We start from the raw sequence: 27,472 nt of genomic DNA, 5'->3' as shown, positions 1-27,472 counted from the left end.
TACCATGTAACCTCAGTAATTTATATTGTGTCATCTAAATATTTGGAGTTCAATTTACTCAATATAAAAATAAGAATTTAAATTAGTCTTATTTATCATTGAGACCTATAACATTTTTTTAAGTTAATCTTTAGGTAAATTTTAATCTAAAAAAATTACTAGTTTGCTGATAAGTTCTAGACATACCTAAGGAAATCTAGAACATGCAAAACATCAGTAGTTGCTAATAGATGTGTAAGTAAATAATTGTAAAGAATTGCTAGATTTGAAAAATAAGCAAATAATATGGGCTATAAATATAATAAAGGAAGAAGACGTTTTATCAAAGGATTCCAGAGGCTTCTAGAGAGAGGTGAGAAAGGAGCTGAATCTTGAGGATGAGATAATAGTTATCAGACCTGGCATATATTAGGTCCCAAATGAATGTTCGTTTTAGTTTATTTACTCATTAAACCAACATATATTGAGTATCTACTGTTTTTTCTACATTGAACTAGGGGAGAAAAGGGTCCAGTGTTGGTTCAACCTAAGAAAGGTCAAGAGCTTGAAGTTGGTTAATAAGTTTTTTGTTTCCTTTATCTTTCAAAGAGTAATAATGCCACTATTTACTTCAAACTAAGAAAATAATCTCCACTTAGCCATGCATGCATGTTTGCTATATTAAAAAAAAGAATAAAACAAATACTATTATTTTGCCATTCTGTATTAAGAAAAGATAAGAAAAACATGTTTCTTTCGGCATTCTAATTTTCTCCTTTAATTGGAATCAACTTGGTATATTGAAAACGAGGCCTTGTCTGGAAGTCATGTCTGATTCAGTCCAGGTTCTAACACCAGTTACCTAACCTGAGGCAAGTTAGTCTAGAGAAGCTTCAACTATAAAATATGAGATGACTACCATCAAGTGTTTGAGGAGGTCTATTTTTAAAGTCCATGTAAGCACTAAAAGCTTGCGTTTTTAGGCACATCCAAACATGATATCACAAATTTTAAGGAAAAAATAACATAATTAGAAATTGCATCCTACAAATGAATTCCATAAACTACACCCTCTCACTAGCTCCAGAATCATGACACCACACCATTGTCTCACCAGTTACATTCTTCCTTCTAATAGCCAGTTTCTCCTTGATCTTAATTCAAATAGATACGCCTGCCCCTTACACCTTGTTCTGTTCTAAATCAAAGTTTAGGGCATTGCCAGAGAGTGCCCAGTCCATGCCAACTTTAAAGATGGGGACGCTCCACTACCCAACCCCATCGCAGCTACAGTGTCGAATTGAAGAATGCCCCAAACATCACAGACTAGGAATTGTATTTGTATGTACATTCATAGACATTCATTAAGTGAATATAGACAGGGGCTGTTTTCACTACCTTTGTAAGTGGAGAGGATACTATACAGCTTCCTTTTCAACCACATAAAATCCCTCCCATTCTGGTCAGTTCTTCTTTTTCAGGTTTTAAACAGGGAATGGAAAATTTCAGAATGTAAAAATTTGAGAACCAGTTTATACCCACTCTCATAGACCATTGATTGACAAAATTTTTACTCAAAAGAACAGACCCTTGCTTTGGTGAGCACAGAACACCTTTACATTGTATTAAGAATATTTTTCAAATCATCAACCCAGTAAGAAAATAAAAAGGGCATAAAGCTCTATGCTGTATGACAGCTCACACTGGGATATAGCACTTTGAACAAAAGTGTTTGCACATGTTATTATGTAATCATGTCACCTCGCCAGAGCTAGAGAGGATTGGAAATAACTTGTCACACCATACTTGCGTGCATACCTCTGCAACCTGAGACCTTTCTTCTGTCATCAGCCACCCTCCTCTTCTCAAACACTTGGAGAAATCCTCACAATTCTGAACAAATTAGCAAAATGGAAAGTCCTAGTCAGGCTAAGAATTAGCTATTTTGAAGCAGTGACCCTTATGTGTTTATATATTGCTCCTAAAGTAATAATATTATTCCAAGAAGAACTTCATAGTAAACTCGAGTCCTCCTCCACTTGAGATCCAGGGCTAGACTTAATAGCATCAGGAAACATACAAGGTTCCTCTCAGGTTTCCTTTCCTGTTTTCCTGTTCTCACTTTCAGTCATGTGGGTTATCTTGAATGGGCTTTATCTCCTGCAGTGTGAGTTACAAAGCCAACTCTGATCTGCACCACTCAGCAAAGGGGAGTGGGAAAAGGCCATAATAGCTCATTTTGTTGCAAAACTCCCATGAAATGAGTTTAAAGGAACCCCACTAAATGGACAAGATGCCTGATAAGCTCATTTCCACCTTAATAGTTTTTTTCTTCTTTTTTTTTTTGTTTTGTTTTGTTTTTGTTCTTGTTTTCTGAGTCACAAACCCCTCTGAGAATCTGATTCAATTTGCAGGCTTCCACCTAGAAACATTACTCATAAACACATACACAGAGAAGAATATGCTTACCCTTTATCTCTACATTGAGAATTGATCTTCTGCACATAGAACGCCAGAGCAATATTTACAGATTATTCTGGCTTTCTCGTTCTTGTGAGAAGGTTATGCAAATTTTCTGGAATAAGAAATTGGAATATTATATTTGACATCTCATCAATGTCAGTATTTTATTGTGATGACAATAGAGCCAAAACCCTGATTCACGAAGTCTTAAATAGCAAATGGAGTCAGAGCTCCTAGGGCCCACAATATCTCATAGCAGTAGGCATGCATCAAAAAACATCCAAATTCATATTACATCATTCCCTTTGTCCTCAAGTCAATGAGATTATATTTGTTAAGTCTGTATCATCAAAGCTATGCCAGCAATGTGTTTTGATGTTAAAGCCATCTAAACAAATGTGATCTTTGTAAGACGTAAACGATTTTCTGAGTGTCTATAGATTTTTATACCTAGAAACTCTGAAGACTTTGTCAGTCTCACCCCTAGTCTGGGAAGTTAATATTATTATTGGACTCCAGCTACCTCATTTGAAGTAGCAGCTTGACCCAAGAAAAGCTCACAGTTTATCCAAAAAAAGCTCATAGTTTGTTCAGCATCATGTCTAATAGTCAATGTCATTATTTCAATCAAAAGATTTGTCTCATTTATATGACTAAGATATCAGCCATTTTAAAAATAAAAGCTAGTCATGGAATGAACTCACTATCAATTTGTCCTAAAATGAGGTTGTTGTTTTTTTCTATTAAATTTTTTTAAAGACTTAACCAAACCAAATTACTTCTAAATTTCTTCTCTGGATTGCCAATAAACTTCTCCAGTAGGTAAGAACCTCATGGTGTGGGTTCTCGTACCTTGACAAAGATCTCCGGAAGAGGCACTGATTTGAGTTCTTGGCTCTGCGGCAGTTGAAGGCTTTCGCAGCAGTAAAAGACCTCTTTTTGGATTGTTGGAAGAGGTGTTGACACCAACACAGGCCCATGAAGAAAGACTGACACACGGAGCAGCTTTCCTCAGTGAAGTAGCAAAGGCTGAGGCAGCGCCAACAGCACAGGTTGTCCATCTGTGCAGAGAACACCAAGACTTCCCATCCAATTCAAGTTGTACTTGGCATTGAAATGTTCACCATCTTAAAGATATCAATGGCACAAATGGTTCCCAAAAAGGGCTCACCGAAAAGGAATATTTCTTTGGTGTAATTACTCGCAAAGGACAAAATCAGGAGCTGGCTGCACCGAGAAACAAGATTTTCCCCAGCTAATCCTTGAGGAAGATGGTGTCGCCTCTGGGCCCCCAAAGCTCTTCCTTGACTTCCTGGGGTTCACATCCACAGGTTAAAACTCTTACACTACTCATTCTCTTTTGAAAAGCCCCTTTCCTCTTTGGTATTGGGCCTCGCAAGAGACATTTACTGCTTTCAGCACTCAAATCAGAAAATAGCACCCAGGATGTTAGTGTCATATAGTAAAACGGCACTGTAGTCAGTCAGCTTGAAACCTTTCCAACCCAGGGTCTCCAGCTGCCTCTTAAATTAGTAGATATTTTTTTCTTTACCCTCAATTGCATTTGTTATTATACTCATTCAGCAAATATTTATTAAGCACTTATTAGTGACGACATGTTAGGTACTGTGCTATGTGTTGGAAATGCATCAGTGAACAAAACAGACATCACCCTGTCTTCAAGCATATTTTCTAACACAAAATATTTACCAAGAAAAACAACTGGTACTTAAATTAGACAACACTTCTTTTCAATCTTTTTCTTTACATGTTTTTCTTCACTTTTTTTTTTTTTTTTTTCATCAAAGTGAACTGCAAAAAGTAGCTCAAGATATCTTTGTTAAACAAATCAATCAACCAAATATTGGTTGGTCATGAAGTTCAAATCAATAATGTTGAGAATATTTTGGAACAGTTGTTTTGTTTGTAAGTTTAAAATTCAGTGCTTATACGACTTCAAGTATTTCTGTGTTTGTGTGTGTAAAGTTCACAATTGTGGGCAACTTTTGTGCTTTAGCTGAGTGTGAAATTCATCAGACTGTTTGGAGAAGGCTGTAGATTTCTTTTGTCTCATTGGTTTCTGTGCTCACTGGTGTCTTCATACAAACCCTAAGGTCTTAGCTATTAGCTTTGTTCAAATGTGGCAATGGAGGCAGCAATAAACCAATGGATTTCTCTGCACTAACCAGAGAATCTTGTAGTATAACTTAACACTGAGCGTAAGTTGATCCCTTATACTAATAACTAACACTAACTTTTTTACTTCAGTTTTTTGTTTTTCTTCTTGATACAGTATTGCAAAATCATTTCAATATTAGTCACCTTTATAGTAAAAATTTATGATATCTCAAATCTCAGAATAAAAATTAAATCTTCAATATGAAATTACAAGCAAAGTAAGGTCAAGAAAACAGAAAAAAAAAAATTTTATTAGCTTTAATAAAACACCTACATGTTCTGGAGAAGAAGAATGTGTTCTCTCTGAAGATTTGTTTCCACATGAAACATTTTTCCACCAAAAGGAACAAAATAGAAATACCACATGAGCCATTTCTTTTAATGTCTCATATTTAAAGTCTATTTATTTATTGATTTGGCCTTGTCAGGCAGAAAGTTTATACATATTTAGACAAGAAGAATCTGAAAGCAACCAGTCATCATACATGGAGGGGAAAAGTAGGTTTACAGTTGTGAGTACAGGAAACACAGAGTTTATTCTTGTATTATCATTTACCAATGTTGTATTGTTTTCCATACTCACAACTGTAAACTACTTTTGCCCCACCTGTGGTATTTAGGTGAGATATCACTTGAGAAACACCAAACACTCACCCACAAGCCTTCCCGTCAGTTGCCATGTATTATGCTTACATTCCCGCCATTTGGCACTGAGTCTCCAGTCACCCCCAGGTCATATGTGAAAGAATTTTATCTGGAAGTTTTTAACTCATTAATTGGTGAGCCCTGAACACAACTGTGAGAATAAGTTCATTTGGGACTTCTTAGTCTCTTTGGGAACATGAAAACAGAATCCTGAAGGGACACGATGAGAGGAAAGGTATACTGATGACGAAGGGGACAACGCACACCAGCTCTCATGAGGAACAGTGACCGAATGGGGTGTAATCTTCATTGTTGACAGTATTACAGATGCCCTCCTTTTCTCCTGTTGACACCCTCCTCTCCACTGCCGCCCCCCTACCCCCTTCACTGCACTATTGTCTGTGTCCACTGGTTCTGCATATATGCATACAAATTCTTTGGTTTGTCTCTTCCCACCCTCCTCCCCGCTTCCCTCTGAGGTTTGTTAGTCTCTGCTTCCATGTCTCTGGATCTATTTTGCTTGTCAGCTTATTTTGTTCATTATTTTCCACAAATAAGTGAGATTATGTGATATTTGTCTTTCTCTGTTTGGCTTGTTTGGCTTAGGATAATACTCCCTTCTATGTCATCTCAAAAGATAGGAGATCTTTTTTTCTTACAGCTGCATAGCGTTCCATTGTGTAAATGTACCACTGCTTTTTTTTAATCTTCACCTGAGGATATTTTTTTAATTGATTTTTTAGATGGGCTGGGAGGAAGGAAGGGAAAGAGACAGAGAGAGGGAAACATCAACATGAGAGACACATCAATTGGCTACATCCTGACAGCCCTGACTGGGGCTGGGGATCGAACCTGCCACCAAGGTATGTGCCCTTGACCGGGAATCAAACCCGCAGCTCTTTGGTCCCCCAGACCACACTCTAACCATTGAACCAAACTGGTCAGGGCTACCGCAGCTTTTGTATCCACTCATCTACTGATGGGCACTTGGGCTGTTTCCAGATCTTAGCTATTTTAAATAGCACTGTTATGAACACAGGAGTGCATATATTCTCCCTAATTGGTATTTTAAGCTTCTTAGGATATACTCCTAGAAATGAGATCACTGGGTCAAATGTGGCAGTCCCATTTTTAATTTTTTGAGGAAACTTCACCGTGTTTTCCACAGTGGCTGCATCAGTCTGCATTCTCACCAGAAGTATACTAGGGTTCCCTTTTCTCCACCACCTCACCAGCACTGGCTGTTTGGTGATTTGTTGATGGGAGCCATTCTGGCTGGTGTGAGGTGATACTGCACAATTGTTTTAATTTGTGTCTCTCTGATGATTAGTGCCAATGAGCATTTTTTCATAGGTAGGTTGAACAGAAGGACTGGATAGAGGCGATGGATGTCTGTGCTCAACTCTGTGAAGGAAGGAAGCAAAAGAAACATGAGCAGTAGAAAGAAGTCAGGCCTGAAATTCATAAGACGTAACTTCTAATTTCTACACTAGAATTCCATTTTGGATAAGTCACTTCATTTCTGTATTAATTAGCTACTGCTACGATAATGCTGTGTAACAAATCTCTCTAAAACTCAGTAACTGAAAATAATAAGCAGCTTGGTTGCCTTGGACTTGATTTATGTAGGCTTGTCTTGCCTGGGCTTGACTAAGCTTAGATCCAAGCTGCTAAGAGCCCCAAGTGTGATCCACATGTGTCTTATCCTCCTTTGACCAATGGCTGCCTAATGTTTATTCTTCTTATGCTAAAATGCAGGAGTCTAAGAGAGAAAGCAAGGCCATATGAGCACATTCCAAGCCTCTGCTCATACTGTGCTTTCTAACAACCCACTGGCCAAAGCAAGCCACGTGGCCAAGCCTAAGGACAAGGGGTGAGATTCACCTACTCACTGCAAAGCCATGACAAAGGTGTGGATATGATATTGCTATAGGGAGGGGAAACTGATCCCAGAAACTCAATCCGCAACTCCTCTAGACTTTAGTTTGTGCTTTGGTATGATGAGGAAGTTAGCCTCAGTCAGTGGTTCTCAAACACAGTCTAGTGGCCAACTATATCATAGCCACTTGGGAAAATATTTAAAATATCGGATCCCAGAGTTACGTGAGGGCCTGAGAACTGTATTTGTCCACTTCCCTCCAATTAGGTGACTCTGATGCACAGTCCTGGGCTAGGTGGCCTCTGATGCCATTTACAATTTCTTTTAAAGTTAATGTTCAGTTTAGCATACGGAAGAGTTTAGCTGGGGCTTCCCTAGGTGCAAAGGGAGAGTATCAGATGACCTGCACAGGTGATGCTGCCTCCCTGACAGTGCAAGCGAGGTGGTGCGCGTGCCCCAGATTATCCCCTCAGTCTGCCCAGGCAACCTGTGCTTCCTATTTTTAAAAGTTAACAACTGTTCTCCCCTTTTCGCCATGTTGTAAGTCAGGTTTTCCCGCACGCTTCCCATCCCCAAAAGCAAACTTCCTGGCTGCTTCAGGAGACTTTTTTGCATTCAGTGTTACATCTAGACAACAATGGGTATTGCAAGATTTTCTAGTCACTTGCCTACTAAGCTGGAAAATATTAAACCTCTCGTTTTATAAATTCTCATACTTTTCAGTTAGAAGACAGACTAAAGAGAAAGTGTCCAAATTGAGACGAGAGGTAAAAGAGCTGTTTTTCCTGGGTCTTGGAAAAAGATAAATGTAGAAATAAATTTCTCATCTAATTATTCATTCCTGTTTATATATTCTTTAATGATACATTTCCATGGTTACCAGCGTTGTTAAATGTTGCCCGTGTTTCATTTTGCTGTGATGCTATTTGAGGTAGGATGCCAGGAGGGGAGGTTCACTTTCAAATGAAAGATGTAATTGAGGCATGTATTTGATCCCAGGTTGAGTGTTCCTGTGAAGGAGATAGTGACCATGACATTATATTCTATTTATGTAGTTTTGTGTAGCTCTTCTATTGATGTCCTGTGAGTGTGCCAGGCCTTAGGAAGACAGAAAGAAAGGAAGGAAAAGAAAGAGGGCGAAAAAGGGAGGGAGGGATAGAGGAAGGCACCTTAATCCTCCACATATTAAACTTATGTGTACATTTCACTATTATTATATATATTTGGTGACATGGATTTTCCCAGACTGTCAAGGAGGTGAGGTTGCTCTTTACCTCATTCATGCTTCCCTTCTCATTCTACCTTTTCCAACCACACACGTACATGCCAGGGGCCAAAGTCTTCTTTCAAAAATGAGTCTAACATTTAATTACTTCACCTCTTTGTGAATTTTGGTCCAAGTGTCACCTTTTCAGAGGCGGTCTGCTTTGGAAGCCCCAGTTGTCACAGAAAGAAAGGGCTTTGTCTCCGGCTAAAACACTGTCAGGTATCCAGATGATGTAAGAATTCGGAGACAGCGCCTCGGAATGTGCCCTGCGGGGAGCAGCATACTTCTCTTATACATTAACCTTCTCTTTGCAAGTTGATAAGTCAAGCTCCTTAGAAAATGGTGACATCTTCTCAAACAAAAAAGTTAATCCTCATCCACTCCTGAGAAATACTTACTTATTTTTTCAGTGGCGCTGGTTTGGTTTTGCAGTCATAGCAGTAGGGGAGGAGGAACCCCACACCACTTCAACCGTCAACGTTTCATCCCAGCCCTCTCCTAAAAGGCTTGCTGGGTTTCTGATGGCTGTTAAGGGTAAATAAAAGAATAAAAGTGACCTCTAAATTTTTTTTCATTTTTCTCTGATTTGAGAATGATAAGGATGTCAGAGATTTAAGACAGTTGGGGCCTTTTTTTTTTTTTTTTTCCTACTTGACCAGATTCGGGTATAATTATTTGATTCCCAAGAGTTCTGAGGCTATTCTGCTAGGTTGCCATGAGATAATTCTGTTCACATAGAGGACTTGCCTTTCAGTTTACATTTGTGAACATGTTGATTCCTTCTTTGTTTTGTTCGCATATGAAAATCAAAAAATTGCTATGATTAAAATCAAATGTAGAAGGTTCTATGGTTGACTTTTATATTTTTCATACATTTTTATGGGTTTGATTTACAAGCTTGCAGAGAAATTGAGGTCACTTTGGTTTGTTTGTTTGTTTGTTTGTTTGTTTTTTTAGCAACTGGAGACGTGGAATAACTTATTCCATGAAATTATGAACATTTTAAGCTGTGTTCACCCAGGAATAAGATAGTCTGTAAAGCTCAAAGCCTTGGATGGTTTTATTTATATTGGACCATCTTTTTGATGGTATTGCAAACCAATGACCAAGAAATTCTCCTCTTCTCTTGAACTACTGCGATTGCACTCTCCTCGCTAGCTTTTGGAGGCTGCCCGCTCCACCTGTGCTGTGGTTGTTGGTTGCATCGTTTTCTTTTTCATAACCTCCCTCTTCCAAATAATGAGACTTTGGCATCTTAAATGTCAACCTTTAACATATGGCATGATTTACTTTTTCTCAGGATCTTAAAGTTAACTATTGAGCGAACCTATTTTTATCCAAGAAAGCAGAGGTGCTATTCTGCACAGTGCAGTCTAAACCAGAGTCAACAGCCTGTGAGGGCCAATAACATTCAGAAAACCTAGCGAGGACTGTTTCAGGCCCAAACCGAAAGGGGTGGCAAACATGATCATAAGCATGGCAGGTCTTCACTTGATCCATTCTTCAGCAGCTGGGGTGTGGCCTGGTTAGCATTCATGTATAAGACACAAATCAGAGATCCACTGAGGACTGGACACAGGTGATCTGTCGTGTAGAGCAGGTCTCTTGAAGATAGCACTTCATTTCATTCTCACTGAGACATCTTGATGATGGAAAGTCACCTACAGGAGGACACCTGCCCATCAATGTCACCCTCCTGCAACCTGTTGCATTCTAAAATATAAAGTCCTCTGATAGGAGCCACAGCCTGGAAGAGATTCATTACAGACAAATGAGAGAAATAAGAAAGGAAAAGAAGAGGTATGTGGTTGCCAAGCAAAGTTGAAACTTGAGGAACAGAAGAAATGACGGGGAGGGAGGAATACTCCTAAGACAAACTCTGAGCACTTGACACTACACTATACAGACACGTTTCTACACGGCACAGCCCTAGTCCCTTTAACTGGGTTCTCGACAGGCAGACATTGCTCCTCGGTCTGTGCACCGCCAGGGCCAGACAGCTGCTAGCTTACAAGATGAACGGTTCGCTCACTCTTTGGAAGGCTCCTTCAGAACCTTTTTCCTTTTGCTAAGGATTCCATTTCTGCCTGGTGAAGCTTTACAGAGGAGCCCTTCTTATGTCCGGAATCCTGTCTTAGTGTGGGACAGGCTGGGGACCCCCTTTGTGCGTCCGCACGAGGCTCTGATTGAGACAGAACTGATTTTAATTCCCCCATCTCTCCCCCCCTTCAAAAAAAAAATTCTGTCACAAAGTAGCCATGTGAACTATTGCATGTCGTTTAATATAAAGACTCCTTTTTTCTCTTCCATAAAACGGGATAACAATGCTCGTTTTCTAGTGTCATCGTAACAAATAAGCAGAATAGTTTATCTATGTAATTTAGCCAATGCACAGAGACCACTCATTTAATTAATAAATGAGTTTTACAGATTCGTCAATGAATTAAATGAAGTTTACAAGGGCAGGTTGCTTTCTGATGGCAACCTACCTCTTGTCTTCAAATAAAACATCCTTGAATTCTTTTGACTCTTTTCCTAATATACACTTTTTCAAGGGCATCCTTGATTTTCCACTCAAAGTCATCTGCATAGTAGCCCAAGAGATAAGACAGATGCTTTGTGTAAAAAGCAGTACAAGTCTGGGGACCAGGTCACCAGGTTGTTGTCGAAACCCTGCCATTAATCGGCTGTTTCTACCAGCAAGCCTAAACCAAAAGCACCAGTCTAGCAATGGAATCAGAAAACAACATTCAGGTAGGGAAAGGGATACCTACCCTCACGTAACTAAACAAACAGAGCTGGAATGCACAACGACAAAAAGGTCCCAAATTCTGCTGGCATTCACCACTGAACACAGAGCCCAAAACGCATTAGTAATACCCAGTTGTGCTTATGCAATAATTACAGTAATATAGCTATTTATTCCTGTGATACCTTTTGGTGATTCATTTTAAGTCATCAAGAATAAAAGCTCTGTGGCATCCTAAGGAGTCTGGAGGCTGCTGAAACCCACACTTGTAACTCTTGAGTTTCTATCAGCTGATGTTTCTCTAAGGCACAAGCAGAAAATTGCTCAAGGTCTTAGCACAAGAACATCCTTTAAATTCTATTTATAAATTATATGTGCTTTGCCACTAACTAAGCTAGACCAGCCCAAGCACATTATTTACGTTTCCCTATCAAGAAGCCTTTCTTTTAATTTTTGTAAATGTTTCTCTTTACAACAGGCATGCTAGGTGATAGCGTATCTTAAATCTAATGAGTGGCCAGTGGACAAAGTAGTCTTATTGTGACCAGTAGCTGTGAAGGATGGGTATTCTTTTGGTGTTGGGTTAATTTGTGAAGAGGATCTTGGCCTGATTTAGGTTCAATGTGGTGTGTGATTCATTTGTTTCTCTATTAGTGTTACAGTCAAGTTGTTGTCTTTGAAGACAGGATTAAGATAGCCAGAAAAAGAAAAAGAGAAGTAATACTTATGCTCCCAGGAATGTATAATCTAATTAGAAAGATGAACAGCCGCTCAGTATAAGAGAAAGCATTGGTTTTGGAGACTTGGGTTCTTGCCTTGCTTCCATCTCCAATTTTGTGACATCAGGTATGTCAACAGAACTCACCTTCTTCAGCTTCCTTAGTTATAAAGCTGAATGATTTTTGAATACCTTAGACCTCATTAGTTACACGCTGGAAGAACATGGGAATAAAATTTTGCTACAAAACATATATGATTAAAATTAATACAGGATGTCCTGGCCAGTGTTGCACAGTGGTTAGAACACTGGCCTGCACGCCAAAGGGTCACAGGTTCGATTCCTAGTCTGGGACATGTACCTGGGTCGCAGGTTTGATCCCTGGCCCTGGTCAGGGTATGTGTGTGGGAGGCAAGCAATCAATGTGTCTTTCTCACATCTATGTTCCTCTCATTGATGTTTCTCTCTCTCCTTCTCTCCTTTCCACTCTTCTTAAAAAAGTCAGTGGACAAAATATCTTCAGGTGAGAACTAACAAACAAACAAAAGTTAACGTAGGGTAAATTTTAGGGTTAAATATTGAAGTTATCTAGCTAATGGGAGCATCATGTGTAATTAAAACTTTAACCCTAACCCTAAGTCTAACCCGACTGGATTGTGGGCAGTGGTACACACACACACACACACACACACACACACACATATATTCCAAAATTATATAGCATTCACATACACTGCAAAACTAAATTAAATACTTCAGAATTTTAAAATGATGTTTATTATGACTATTTTTAAACAGGGCAGGTTGAAAAGTAGAGAATTCAAAACAGTTATGTAAAAATGTACTTACCTTGGTATATGCAACTTACCCGTTGATACAGTCTTGGGTCATTTCCATACAATACTAATAAATGCAAAAAAAATTTTAAATATCTTAATTTAAACTGCATGAAAATATAATTTTCACATTACTGGGTTAATAAATGTAATGGCAAACTGCCAAATATTACCTTACATTAGAAAATACAGAATTTATAACGAAGGTTGTTTAATAAAAGAACTGTAAATTCAAGGTAATATTTTAGCATTAAAATGTTGATCGTCAAGGCAAGGGAAGCATTCAGTTGTTACATATGTTATTCTGACATACACTTATTTTAATAAAGTCATCATAAAAATGTCAGTTCTGGCTATTGCAGCAATGATACAGTGAATAATAAGTTTATAAGAAAGTTTTGTTGTTGTTGTTGTTTTTTATCCTCACCCGAGGACATTTTTTGATATTTTGTTCAGATAGAGTGGGAAGGAGGGGGAGAGAGAGAGAGAAACATCGATACGAAAGGGACACATCGAGTGGTTGCCACCCACACGACCCAACCAGGGCAAGGGACAAACTGCAACTGAGGTATGTGCCCTTAGCGGGAACCGAACCTGGGTCTCTCTGGAACATAGGCCAATGCTCTAACCACTGAGCCAAACCGGCCAGGGCTATAAGGAAGTTTTAAGGTAAGATATTCAGATCTTTAGGAAAACCTTCTCCTCAGGTTAATTCTAAATTTTAGAACAATTGAAATCATCCAAATTAAACCCATATATATTTTAAAAGATTAATGCTCACAAAATTTGTATTTCCATTTTCTAGAAATTCTAGTCATCATTCAAAATTGTATCATTACTAACGTAATAACTAAGAGCCATATTAGCCACTAAAGACTAAAGGTTCCCATCTTGATCATTTATAGCTCGCAAGTATACCACTGCTTTGAATCTAATCATGTTAACTTTGAAAATAAAGTAATACAATCATATTATTCATTTACTAGGAATACCTACTTACATGGACTTTATGAGGATGAAGGAAATAGGATATATCAAAGCATTTATCACTACTAAATAAAAGTTATTTTATCTCTTATAACATCATGGTTTTTTTCTGTAATTTTTTATAACATAAGGATTAAACAACAAGTGTTGGCGAGGGTGTGGAGAAAAGGGGACTCTAATACACTGCTGGTGGGAATGCAGACTGGTGCAGCCGCTATGGAAAACAATATGGTGCTACCTCAAAAAATTAAAAATTGAACTTCCATTTGACCCAGTGATCCCACTGCTGGGAATATACCCTAAGAAGCCTGAAACACCAATCAGGAAGAATATATGTACCCCCATGTTCATAGCAGCACTATTTACAATAGCTAAGATCTGGAAACAGCCCAAGTGTCCACCAGTAGACGAATGGATAAAAAAGCTGTGGTACATATACACAATGGAGTACTATGCAGCGGTAAGAAAGAAAGATCTCTTCTCCTTTGAGACAACATGGAGGGACCTAGAAAGTATTATCCTAAGTGAAAGAAGCCAAGCAGAAAAAGACAAATACCACATGATCTCACTTATATATGGAATATAATGAACATAACAGTCTGAGGAATACAGTAGACCCAGAAACATGGAAGTAGGGCACAGACTGACATCCCTCAGAAGAGGGGGTGGGGGGGTGGGGGGTGGGAAGAGATAAACCACAGAACTTATATGCATGTATGCATGACCAATGGACATGGACAACTAAGCCGGGGACGGGGCGGAGGTGGGGTGGGGTGGGGGGTGCCAATGGGGTAAAAAGGTAAAATATCTGTAACAAAACAATAAATAAAAAATTCATTAAAAAAAAGGATTAAGGATTTCTATTTTTATCTATTATTATCCATGCATTAAGATTGACTGACTGTTACAACAAACAATCCCAAAATTTCAGTAACTTAAAACAATAAAAGTTTATTTTATCCTCACAATGTAGTCCAACGTGGGTGTTCCTGGGAGGTCTTCCTCCAATGAGCGACATGGAAACCTGTACCCCTTCCATGGTGTAGCTCCATCTTTCTCTGTGTCTTGGGAGCCCTCCCAGCTGATAGGGAAAGAAGACAGAGGCTCATACTAGGCAGGGTTTATGGACCATTCCCATCTACATTCTATTGGCCCACACTCAGCCACATGGCCACACTGAACTGCATGAGAATCTGAAAAATGCCTACCCATGTCCCTGGGTTATATGTACATATATGTTCTAAAACTCTACAGTGCTCACACACACTGCAAAACTAAAGTAAATTAAATACTTTAGAATTTAAAATATTTGTTATGAGTGCTTGTAAACAGGAGGGTAAAACCATAATTTTCAAAAGACAAAGTAAAATATTATATTTGAGACCCTAATTCTAAATCCCCAAAAATAAAAAGCTGTTTATCCCTAGAAAAGTCATTAAAACCTCTCCAGGTCACAATTCATCTCCAACTGAGTGAATTGGTCTGGAAAATTCCCAAGGTTTCTACCTGATGTAATCTTGTAAATAAAGCAATTTACTACAATTATGGCCAACCCTGATATTGAGAGTATTAAAGGAATAATTTGAAAATAATCTACAATAATTTGATCACATTTTCTAATTAGAAGTGACAGGATTTCTACTTACTGAACCACCATTACTGGATACATAATTAAAAGGTTACAATTTACCCAAATACTCCAGCCAAAGGATAGGGAAAAAATTTCATAATCTCATTGTGTTGCGAATGTTTGAGGTTTATAGTGACTGCCAGATTTTTCCTGGGCACCTGGAGTGCTATTAAAAATTTACCAGAAAGAACCAACTCTCTTGGGTTTAGAAGAGGGAGAAGAAATTTGTTTATTTTGTGCTAGTCATCTTTTCCCCTCTACTTTGGTTGCTTTTCGTTTACCCTTGATAGTGTGTCTCTCCCCATGTCTCCCATAGTGTCTTATTATACAGGTGTCCGGGGCAAGTTGATCTCTGAGGTAGCCAGTAGCTGGTTCTTTTTGCTTAGCTACAGTACAAGGAGAAATTATGTTACTGTTTGTAGAGGACATGTGTAGCTGCTAGCATACACTCTTAGTCTATGTTACTATAAGCTTAAAAACTTGATAAATGTGAGGACAACAATGGCTATTCGGACGCTGCAAGGTAAACACCTAATTTCAAAGTTTCTTTGTGTAGCAGCAGAGGAGGTATACTTAACAGTAATGTGCACTTAGCACCAGGACACGTGGATGAGCTTGGTGGTCTCTGCGTACGTGTAACAGTGATTGACACCAGAGAAGCTCATACACTGAGAAAGAATGACTCAGTTACAGAAGATTTTTGTCAAACTAAAAACTATCATTTGAGATCTGCCTTCATTTTTAGCACAGCTACTTTTTATAAGCTTCAGTTCCTCATCTGGTCTCTTTCTCTACTTTCAAATCAAGGAAATTTTTGATGAATGGTAAAAAGTGAATTAAAATCTATATTTTAATGTCTAAAATTGTTACAAAATATTGTCATTTGTAAAAATCCTTAAATATAATTTTTCAATATGCATATAAAAGATTCTTCATGAAAGATCAGCCCAACTCTAAATTACTGTCACAAAAATGAAAACCTGATATTTTGATCCCTAACTCAAAATCCCTATGATTTTAATAAAGCTAAATTTTTCTCAAGATTGTTTCATTAAGGAGTTATTCAATGATGTACCAGAAATATATATATATGAGATACTATGTATATGTACATGTATATGACAGGTCCAAAGCCTTGTTTATCTCCAGAAAAAGAAAACATTTTTAATACATTAAAACACATCAAGGATGTGTCAGGATTGGGAAAAGGGATCTGTATTTTCATTTCTACTCTATTTTTCAATGTTTCTTTTGGGGGCTATAATTTCTTTGAGAAAGTATCTCCAGGGAGAATTCAATTCTCATCCTCACTTACACACTCCGCTCACTCTCGCACCTCCTTACCCATCACCAAGGTAGAGGCAGAAGCCACAAAAGAGCCCGGTTTCTATTGGCTCCGAGTGGGAAGAGGGGGCTGTGCTCCAGCACATACCCTCCTATGTGGAGAGCCCTGTGAAAGCCCCTGTGCAATGCCTTGAGCATCCTGCCAAGAGTGTAGTGTCTCAAACAAGCAGGTGAAGCTGCCACACAAAAACCACACTTCTGCCACTTGCCAAAAAAAAAAAAAAAAAGGCTGGTGTAGGCTCTTCAGCAGGAGTCTTACTGCCCCTGCTGGGAGATGGCTTAGCAAAGCTACCCTGTGGAAGTCACTTCATCTGCCGGCAGTTGGAAGAGAAACGAGATGGAGGGAGTGTTTTCTTCTACCCTGGCCTTGCTGCAATACTGTGAATGTCTTTTTGGAAGAAAACTAGGGAGTTAAATCCCTTCAGTACATTTTTGATCCAGAATTTAAAGCAAAATATCCATCATCAAGGTATTCAAAGAGACCGTCAGAAAAGCTACTTGGGTGTTAGGAACTGTCACGGGCTGAATTGTGTTCCCAAAAATTCATATGCTGAAGTCTTAACCCCTAACCCTGTGCTGGGATTGTGATTGTATTTGCAGAAGTGATAATTAAAGTGAGATATTTGGGTGGATCTTAATCCAACATGACAGGTGTCCTAATAAGAAGTAGAGACTACAGACCCACGTAGAGGAAAAACCATGTGAAAACACAGGGAGAAGCTACACACCAACCTGCATGCAAAAGAGAAAGACCTGAGAAATCGACCCTGTAAGCACCTTGATCTTGGACTTCGGGCCTCTGGAACTCTAAGAACACGTGTGATACTTGGTTACAGCAGTCCAAGCAAACTGATGCAAACTAACAGCTTTCAAAAGGCAGTGAAGTCAGATTATGACCTTAGAACTGAGGTCCAGAACAGTCTTCCCTCTCCAGCACATCATGCCACATGCATCTAGGTACAACCACTCGCTTCTTGGTTTGGGTAGGCCATGCCAGGGTTGCTTCCGGTGATGAACATATGTACGCGCCAATCTGGAGAAACGATTCTCCTACTCAAGCTAAAGAATTCTTATTGTTGCAGGAGGACCAGAGCCTGGTGCCTAAACACCTTGTTTAAATTCTTCATCCACATCTCTGAATTCCAGTCCTGCTGCCTGTATTACCCACTCTAGACTTCCAAAGTCGGCATCCAGGCCTGAGCACCCAAACCCGGCTGCACACTCACAGTCCACCCCTACCTCCGTCTGAGTGCTGACAGCCGACCGGTGTTTCTCACATCGAGGTTTCTGTCTCTTTCCCCCTTCCTGTCTCTCTAAAATATCAATGAAAACATATTTTTAAAAAATAATACATTTGTTTTCTAATTCAAGTCTCAGAGAAAGGAGAATTCTTTGCATCCAGATTAATTCTTGCAAATCTGCTCTTTTACACCCAGTATAGATGATCACAGAGGCCGTGTGACATCACTGACACGTAGAGCAGGCAATGAACGAGTTAAATTAGGCTTCTCAGTTTCAAATCAACTCCTATTGCTTTGAATATCAATCATAAACTTATTTACAAAATACTATGCCATAATAATATAACTTGCTGTTCATTAAATGGCTTTTTCTTTGTTAAAAAGTTCAGATCTATTATTTTTCCTTATTGGTTGTTGGCACTCTTAGTTATCAGGAAAAAAAATATTCTTATAAATAAATATAGATTCTTATAATATGCCTTTATGCTATTTTTAGAAAAATAAGATTACTACAGACACTTCTACTTTTAATTCAGTGTTCAGGTCTTATTACAAGGGAAAGTTGTAGAAAAGGAATAAATCTTTTTTAAAACCTCTCATAACTTTCTTTTTTGGCCTGTTTCAAAATAATAATGGGTTTACTTAAAACAGGAAGTTGAGGGTGATGTCAGGCTTTATCAGAATGGTATATGAGCAAAGAAAATGTAAAGAAATTATTACATTCTTAAATCGCCAAATCCATCTCAAACAGCCCTTGTGATCTGGACAGAAGGGGGAGCTGCTGGAGGGTGTTGGGAAGGGTTTTCGGGTTCCAGAGGTTTTCCCAGCTCCTGGAAGGAGAAGAAAATGTCGTTTGTCTAGTTTGTCATGTTATTCGTAGAAAACACTTAGATTTAGATCCTTCAGTTTGTTGTTGTTTTTTAAGTGGAAATTGCTCATCAATGTCTCTTTGTAAGATGCTATGTTGGACTTAAGAATATGATTTTTTTAAATCAAGTAAAAAAATTACATCTTAGAAAATAGGATTTTTATTTTTATCTCAAAACAAGCTCAGTTCAGAGGTGTCTGTTTACAAACGTTCTTCATTTAATTGGTTTTCTTAATATGAACTAGTATTTCCAGAACTAATTAAAATTTCATTCTAATGAATATTCAAAACCAAATACGTTATCTTTGCAGTACAGTATATAGATTTTTAAGTCATCCATAAAGGTAATTATATTATTTTACCTTCCTGAAAACTCCTGTGTTGTTATTGATGCTAAAGGGGTCGTTTGCTTTTCCTCAGGCCATGATTGAAGAAGCCATCACCAGAGCGGAGTCATTCTCAGTCATGTACACACCGTTCGCCACAAAAATCACAGCGGATAAAGTAGAAAAAGTAAAAGAGGTTTTCACAAAAACTCACCCCGCATATGTGGACTATATCTACACAGGTAAAATTCAATGTCTTCAAGTGATCGGCCGATACTTTATTTCCATTAAAACAAATAGAGGCCCAACTGAAGTGGCTCGGTTGGTTGAGTGTGCTCCTGTGCATCGAACGGTTGCGGGTTCGATTTCCTGGTCAGGACAATGTTTCTCCCTCACATTGATGTCTTCCCTACCCCTTGGATTAAAAGAAAATAGAGAACCATTTCTGGTTTATTTGTTTATTGTTTTGTTTTTAGGGGTATGGTGTTTTCATCTGAGGACTTGAAATGGGACGTTATTTTAGGTTTTAGATAGGCCTGACCCTAAGGGTCTAGTGCAGTACTTCTTGTGCCATCATGTTTCTGTATTTTAAGATGAGGAGTAAAACCTAGAAGCGCTAAGATTTTTAATATAAAGGAATAACCTTTGGTAAAATGCCACCTTTCCCCATATCCTTCATGAGGAAACCAGATGATCATAGTACTTTCTTGCAGACGGATTGTATTTTCCTCTATTGTACCCTCCTTCCTCCATCTATCTCACACTCAGACCTCCCTCTTGCCTCATGTTCTTGATCACTGGTGTCCAAAGGATGTGGAGAGCTGAGCGTGCATAGAGGACATAACACTACTTTTATGCTTTTCCCTCTTTTTTGTCTTTGTAAGCCACTTGCTTTTATTTATTCATTCAAAAATACTTTTTACTGTCTATGCTATACCAAGTGTTATTCTGCATCAAGACGGGGATTTTCGTGTACTAAATCAATAGCTCTTAACAATAAACACCATGTTAAGCAAAATCTCTAAATGCATGTCTAATATCACATCCTCCTATTAAGGCCCCTTCATTCCTTTTATCAGGGCTTTGGGGCCAAGTCACCGGTTTATATGATAAATAATGTATCCTGTTGGTGATTACTTTTATAAAATTTTTTTGTTAATCCTCACCTGAGGATATTTTTCCATTGATTTTTTTCAGAGAAAGTGGAAGGTAAGGAGAGAGAAAGAGAGAGAGAGAGAAACATCAATGTGAGAGAGAGACATCAATTGGTTGCCTCCTCTACCACCCCAGCTGGGGTCAGGAACTGAACCTGCCACCCAGGTACATGTCCTTGACCAGAATTGAACCCTTGACCCTTCACTCAGCATCCAACGCTCTAACCAGTGAGCCCAACTTTCCAGGGCAGTCATTACTTTTTAAATGCCAGGCATTCTATATCCATTACCTCTTGTGATTCTCGTAATTTATGAAGTAGTAAGATGACTCTCATTTAGAAACAAGAAAACGATAATCAGAGAAAGCAAACAGCTTTTCCAAAGGTGCATAGCAAATCAAAGGCAGCCGGCCTTGGATTTGAACCCATGTCCTTGCCATTGAGCTACACTGCTTCCATCTGACAGGAGCAGAGAGGTAGTAGAAGCATTAAATTTAAATCCTATGGAGTCTTTTTTGTTGTTTTCTACTACACCTCAAGCGCTTCAGAAGAAACTAAGTAAATAAATCTAACCAGTGATGATTAGTGAGTCCCTCGGGAGCAATGAGAGTTTGAGGGCAGGGAAAGGGAAGAGAAGGCAGGCAGTGCATGCTATACTGGACATTGGTGCTGATTTACTTCATCTGAATGTTTTGTCAGGAAGTAGAGAAAAATGTTTCAGAACTCACATTTTTTGTTAATTGTGATAAATTGTTTATTATTTTATTATGGATATCTTAGGGCTATTTGGGGGACCATCAATAGCACACAAAAGTCATGTCTATCTAGTGTCATGGAAAATGTATCAAATTCAGCTATTCCCATTTTATTCTCAGCTCTGTTGGTAATGAAGAGATATTCATTGAGATCATCAGTTTGCCAGGCCTCTACTAGTAGAATTAGTTTAGTTACATTTAACCTACTTCCCAGGGAAGTCTTGAAGATTAATTAATACTTAGGAAGCACTGTTGTCACTGATAGTTTAAAAACAATAATAACATTAATGAGCCGGATTCATGTCTCATAACTCTATCAAACCTGTTCTCAAGATGATTTATGATCTGTTGGCAAGATGACTCATGCTAAAGGAATTTATACTTTGGAAGAGAAGATAATTATAAGTTATTAATGGTTGTTTCTATTATTTTATAATTACTAATTGCTGGAGTATGGCAGTGCTGTCTGAGAACCTAGGAAGGAAAGGTACAGCGTCTGGAGAAAGAGGGGAGCTAGAAACGGCAGTCCGGACTTTTACGTTTCTTTGGGACTGGCTAGGTCCTTTGCTCTGTAGAACCTGCACTTTGGACTAACAAGGCTATTGCACTGATGACGCTGCTTGCCTCTGTTCAAATGATGAAAGTGTCCTCCCCAAAGCCATCGCTGGAATCATGGTGACACCACAGCTGTAACTGTGCACAGTCCGAGTAGTATGGCTTCTTTTCCCCCAGGTAATTCCAAGGGGAGTGAAGGCACCACGTCCACGAAGAGGGAAGGTGAAATGCTCTCTTAGCATCGGATTATCTTTCACAGGAGGTGCAGAGCGGTTACTATGGCAGCCTCCAGTGGCCAAGGGCTGTCGTTAGAAAGTGAGTGACATGAGAGAGAGGGCCTAGAAGAGTGGCCACCTTGTTCTGTTGGCACTGCCCAGAAACCAGGATTCTCCTTCTATCCACCTTGTAGATAGAATTTAAGAAGTTTCTATCCTGCCAAAAATTTATTCAGTTATATATTTCAACAAATTGTCATGTAGCAGGTGTGACTGGACAATCACACAGCAGATGTTTAAAACATGAGACTCTTTTTTTTTTTTTTCTTTTACCTACACATATTCATCTTTGGTCTTCCCAGAGACAAAAATATATTCTATCTCATCCTAGGAGGTCTCAGTCCCATCCAATTATTTAGTCTCTCTTTGGTTAACTAATCAAACTCATTAGCTTTCTTCCCCTTTCTTTCCACGGGATTTTCTTCTTCCAGTTTCAACGTTCACAGAATACAAATGTACTCAGTGTCCAAAGGGGGGTCAGTGGGCATGTGAGGAGAGAGTCTTCTTGTAAAGTCTGGTGCAGGTGGATTCAGTGGCTGATTGCATGGCCAGTGCAACTTAAGATCAGCTCTGTTGGCTTGAGCAGAGCCAATGATAGGTTCATTTATATGACATCGTGGATGATCCAAGGGTACCTGTGGGTTCCCCGTGCTGCCTCATGGTGCAGATGTTTCTTTATATATACACCAACCCCCCTGCCACACAAATTGGCCCAACTTAGAGCCAGTCTCTGAGATTCCCTCGCTTTGCCAGAATGCTGGCGTGTAAACGCTCTCACCTTCGGAGTCTTACTCTAGAAATGCTCTCTACTCTATTAGGGACTAGAGGTAGTTTTAGCCCCCTCTCCAACTTGCTATGTTATTCTGCCATTTCTCTTCTCCTTTCTTCGCACACCAGAATCCCAAACTCCGCAGGACAGGACGGGATCTACAATGAAGATGGGTAGTTTATTCATAACACCCTACCAGACAGAACTCTCGTTCCTTAGTCCCTGACTAAGTGGATAGGAACGTGAAACTAAAGAAGCCACAAGACAAAAGCAGCTTGGGTCTTTGAATGGCCATGTGGAAGGTCACCCACTGCATACCCACAAGAGCAAAAAACATAATTCTCTTGCTGTAGATCACTGAGACTTGGGGGTTGTTTAAGTCAGTTAGCTTTATTCTAACTAATTCGCTGCCTTACATCATAACAAGTAAGCAGCTTCCTACTCCTACTACAGTATACACAATAAATTCATGCAAACTCAGTAACTGAATAAACATTCCTCCGTATGAAATCAGCTCCATCCTCAGAAACATTCGGAGCCTGTACACATTCTCTTTGATCTCACATTCACTCATCCTTCCGCAGGCAACTACAGGTGGATACGCTCATACACATGTGTTTGTGCCCACCCAGAAAGATAACCTTTCAGGAGAGACACTGATGCTCCATGAGAGAGAGAACACAATTAGGTAGTTTTCATTGCAGCAAGAGAAATTGAAGCCGCAGCAAGAATTTCTAAATTATAGAGTGCATCTGAACAGTCAACAACGAAGGTCATAATATCTGTACCTCAAAGATCTTGGATGAGGAGTCTACCTATCAAAGTTTTCCTGGATAAGTAGTTGTTATCATTAAAACTTGGAGACTCACTCATTTAATTCTCCCAGCAGGGGCTGGCAGACAAACCTCCGACTCAGAAACTCTGCCCAACTCCAGGTCACCTTCATCAAGCTAGATAGTATTGAATTCATTACTGCTTGATCATGTGACGGTGCCATGAGCCCAGCAATAGCTGGCAGGGTGGTGGGGATGATGAGCAGGAAGAGAAGTCATGATAGACATCCCCAGGCAGTGTATTATCTCTAGCCAATCCCCAGTTCACAGTTACCCTTGTCAGGGATTTCCACGTGGAAAACAGATTCAAAGGGGAAAACTACAAAAATAAATTCATTTTGAAATGCATATAGCTCTAAATATTTTTTTTCAGTGACTAGACCAAATAAATAGTGATTAATTAAGGGAAATCCCCACTTCAGGTAGGCACTAGGACTATATTGCCCTTATAACCTCCATGAGAGTGAAGAAGAAAGGTTAAAATTCAAATCTGCCTTGTAGGACAACCAGGTCTCTACATCCTCAGGAACTTACTGTGCATCATTTGCTATTTTGGGAATATGATAAGCCCACCAAAATCTTAAATCCATATTATAATAGAGCTGTATTGTATTATGTTTTGTGGAGAAAAAAAATTACTGAATTTTTAGCAGTATAGCTATCCATTTTTCTTATTTAAGGAAAAATCCAGTTTGATTCATGCAGAGTAGTCAGGGCATATAAAACAAATAATAATTCACCAGCCCCAGAATTATTATGTTTTCATTTTTAAAGATTTTTCTTGAGATTTTTATTCATATATTCCAATGAAATAATGCAATTCTGTATAATTCTTATTCTTGCATGGCGGTATTTTAATAATAATAAAGTAATACAATAAGCATATCCTGTCTTCTCTTGATGAAAATATCAAGATTTATTTGCTAGATAAATAAATATTCAGTAATGGATTTGTGGTTAGTAATGTTTAGTAGAAAAGTTTTCTGGATAAGATATCAATTACTTTAACACTTAGGTAGATAGAGTCATATTTTGTCTTTCCAGTGTAATTTAACTCCCAAGAGTAAATATGTTTGTTCAGAGAAATAATATATTGTTTTAAAATAGACCTTTAAAAATTGCTTTGCACTGAAATTTATAACCTTATTTTTGTACAGTCATCATTTACCAGTAAGGATAATACATTATTATACTCTCTAAAACATGAAGTTAAAATTTCTCATTTTATCCTTTCTTTTAAAAAATATCAAGAGTTTTTAAGATCAGACTATATTCCTTTTTGTAAGTTGTTCTCTCAAATGGAAGCAGTTATAGAATTAAAGAAACTACATCCCCAATATTGTTATGAAAGTGTTACAGGCAGATTGGTTATAAAGATGATAAATCATCTCATATTTGCATCACAGAATTCTTATGAGAAACAGAGAATCATTCCCAAAGTAACAAAATCCCTCATATATAGAACTAAAGTCTCTATTCTTAAAATATTAACATGTTGATCTTGGTAGATTTACCAGTTTCTCAGGTTCCTAGCCATTGCCAGTTACCCACATCTGCATAAAAAAACTTTATAACCATTTCAAAACAGAGCTAATCTTAGCAGGTAAGGGAACTACATTAAGACTTTATTTGTCCTGAAACACTAATTTATGCTGTCTAATCCAGCCACTCTGTAATATTATTGCCAACCATTAGGCGCTGCCATCTAATAAAATGTAGCTGGGCATTAAAATCCTTAAAGACTGAACTCCCAATCATAAAAACAATGTCCACTTTCTCAATTCTAAATTCTACATGTGGATTTTTCACAGAATTAGAAATTTCTGTTAGTGGTGTTATCCTTTCTTAAATTTACTTCTGTATATCTAGCATGAGTCCTATTTACTTCTGCTTTAATACTTGGCTCGCGATGAACTTAAACCTTACTAGTGTTTCTTGATGACCTTGTGGCCCACAGATAATCACTGCAATTCAAACTTAAAAGAGGTCAACCAAAGCATTTGTATTTTTAAAAACATTTTATCATAAAATATTACACATATATAGACACAATTCATAAAACAAATACACAGCTTAGCTAATTATTACAGAATAAGCATCAAATAAAAAAATAAATAAAACATTGCCAGTTCTCCATGTACCCTCAACTAGCCTCCTGCGGATCTAAAGCCACTCCCTACCCTCCACGAAGGTGACTATTGTCCTGATTCCTGGAATAATGCCTTCCTTACTTTTCTGTATAGTTATCACCTGTGCATTTCTGAACTCTGACCTTTTATTTGCCTGCTTTGAAACATTGTAATTAGGAAATCATAGAGTAGATATTCTTTTGTATCTGGCTCTTTTTGCTCAATGTTTTATTTACGACATTCAGCTATGTTTCAAAAAGCTTTAGTTGGTATATTTTTATTGCTATATAATTTTCCATTATATGAATAGTCTAGAACTTATATACATATTCTGCTGGTGCTGAACATTTGAGTTGTTTGTGGCTATTACAAAAAAAATGTTATTATATGAACATTCATATATATATTTCCTATTAAACAATATGTCTGGAAGTAGAGTTGCTGAATCATACAGTGTGTGTGTGTGTGTGTGTGTGTGTGTGTGTGTGTGTGTATACACATAATTTTTTTTTGGTACATGCCCCTAGCGAGAACCAAACCTAGGACTCTGGTCCGCAGGCTGACGCTCCAACCACTGAGCCAAACCAGCCAAGGCCAGTATATATATATTTTGCCTACATTTGTTATTTTGTTTTTAATAGCCATCCTAACAGGTGAGTAGTATCTTATTGTGATTTTGATTTGCATTTCTTAATGATTAGTAATGCTGAACAACTTTTTATGTGCTTATTGGCCATTTGCATATCTTCTTTGGAGAAATGTCTACCCAAACACTTTCCCATGTTTTAATTGAGTTGTTTCATTGTTGTTGTTGAGTTGTAGGAGTTCTTTATATATTCTGATATCAATCTTTTAACAGGTGTATGATTTGCAAATATGTTTTCCCATTTCATAGGTTGCCTTCTCACTCTGTTTATAGTGTCTTTTGATTCATAAGTTTTAAATTTTTATGACTTCCAATATATCTACCTTTTTCTTTTGTTGTTTGTGCTTTTGGTGTCATGTTCAAAAATCATTGCCGATTCCAGTGTTACAAAGCTTTTTATCTGTGCATTTATCTAAAATTTTAATAGTTTTAGCTCTTACATTTGGTTTTTTGGTTCTCTTTTAGTTAATTTTTGTATATAGTGTATGGTAAGTGTCCAACTCCATTGTTTTGCCTGTGGATATTCAGTTTTCCCAGAATCATCTGTTGTAAAGACTGCCCTTTCTCCATTGAATAATCTTGACACCCTTGTCAAAAATCATTTCACCATATATGTAAGGGTCTATTTCTGGGATTTCTATTATATTCCATTGGTCTATCTGTCTGTCTTTATGCTAGTACCGTTACTATTTTGATTGCTGTTTTTTTGTAGTAAGTTTTAAAATCAAGAAGTAGGAGACTTCCAATTTTGTTCTTTTTCAAGATTGTTTTGTTCTTCAGGGTTTATTAAGATTCCATGTGAATTTTAGAATGGACTTTTCTATTTCTGAAAAAAAAACTGTTGGAATTTTGATAGGGATTGAATTGCATTTCTAGATTACTTTAAATATTACATCTGAACATTAAGTCTTCCAATCTATAAACACAAGACGTTTTATCATCTATTCTTCTTTAATTTCTTACAGCCACATTTTGTAAATTTCAGTGTACAAATCTTCAACCTGCTGAGTTAAATCTATTTCTAATTATTTTATTATTTTTAATGCTATTATGAGTGAGACAATTTTCTATGTTTATCACTTTTATACATACCTTTATGTTTTTGCTATGCACTACATGGATATACAAATACAGTTTGGGCAAAAGTAGGTTTACAGTTGTGAGTACATGAAGCAGGGTTTATTCTTGTATTATTATTTATTAATTATTGTATTACTTTCCATACGTATAACTGTAAACTACTTTTG

At 38.0% G+C, this 27,472-nt stretch overlaps 1 protein-coding gene across 1 annotated transcript in view; it reads left to right on the top strand.

Moving 5' to 3' along the window:
* Positions 1–27,472, top strand: part of SPATA16 (spermatogenesis associated 16) — a 218,291-nt gene that overhangs the window by 142,791 nt on the left and 48,028 nt on the right. Inside the window, exon 5 of the mRNA XM_036243294.1 lies at positions 19,205–19,352. Coding sequence (XP_036099187.1) covers positions 19,205–19,352 — 148 coding nt within the window. The remainder of the gene's footprint in view (positions 1–19,204; positions 19,353–27,472) is intronic.

Source organism: Molossus molossus, unplaced genomic scaffold, assembly GCF_014108415.1.
Source record: "Molossus molossus isolate mMolMol1 unplaced genomic scaffold, mMolMol1.p scaffold_m16_p_5, whole genome shotgun sequence".
NCBI lineage: Eukaryota > Metazoa > Chordata > Mammalia > Chiroptera > Molossidae > Molossus > Molossus molossus.
This window is presented reverse-complemented; position numbering and strand designations above follow the sequence as displayed.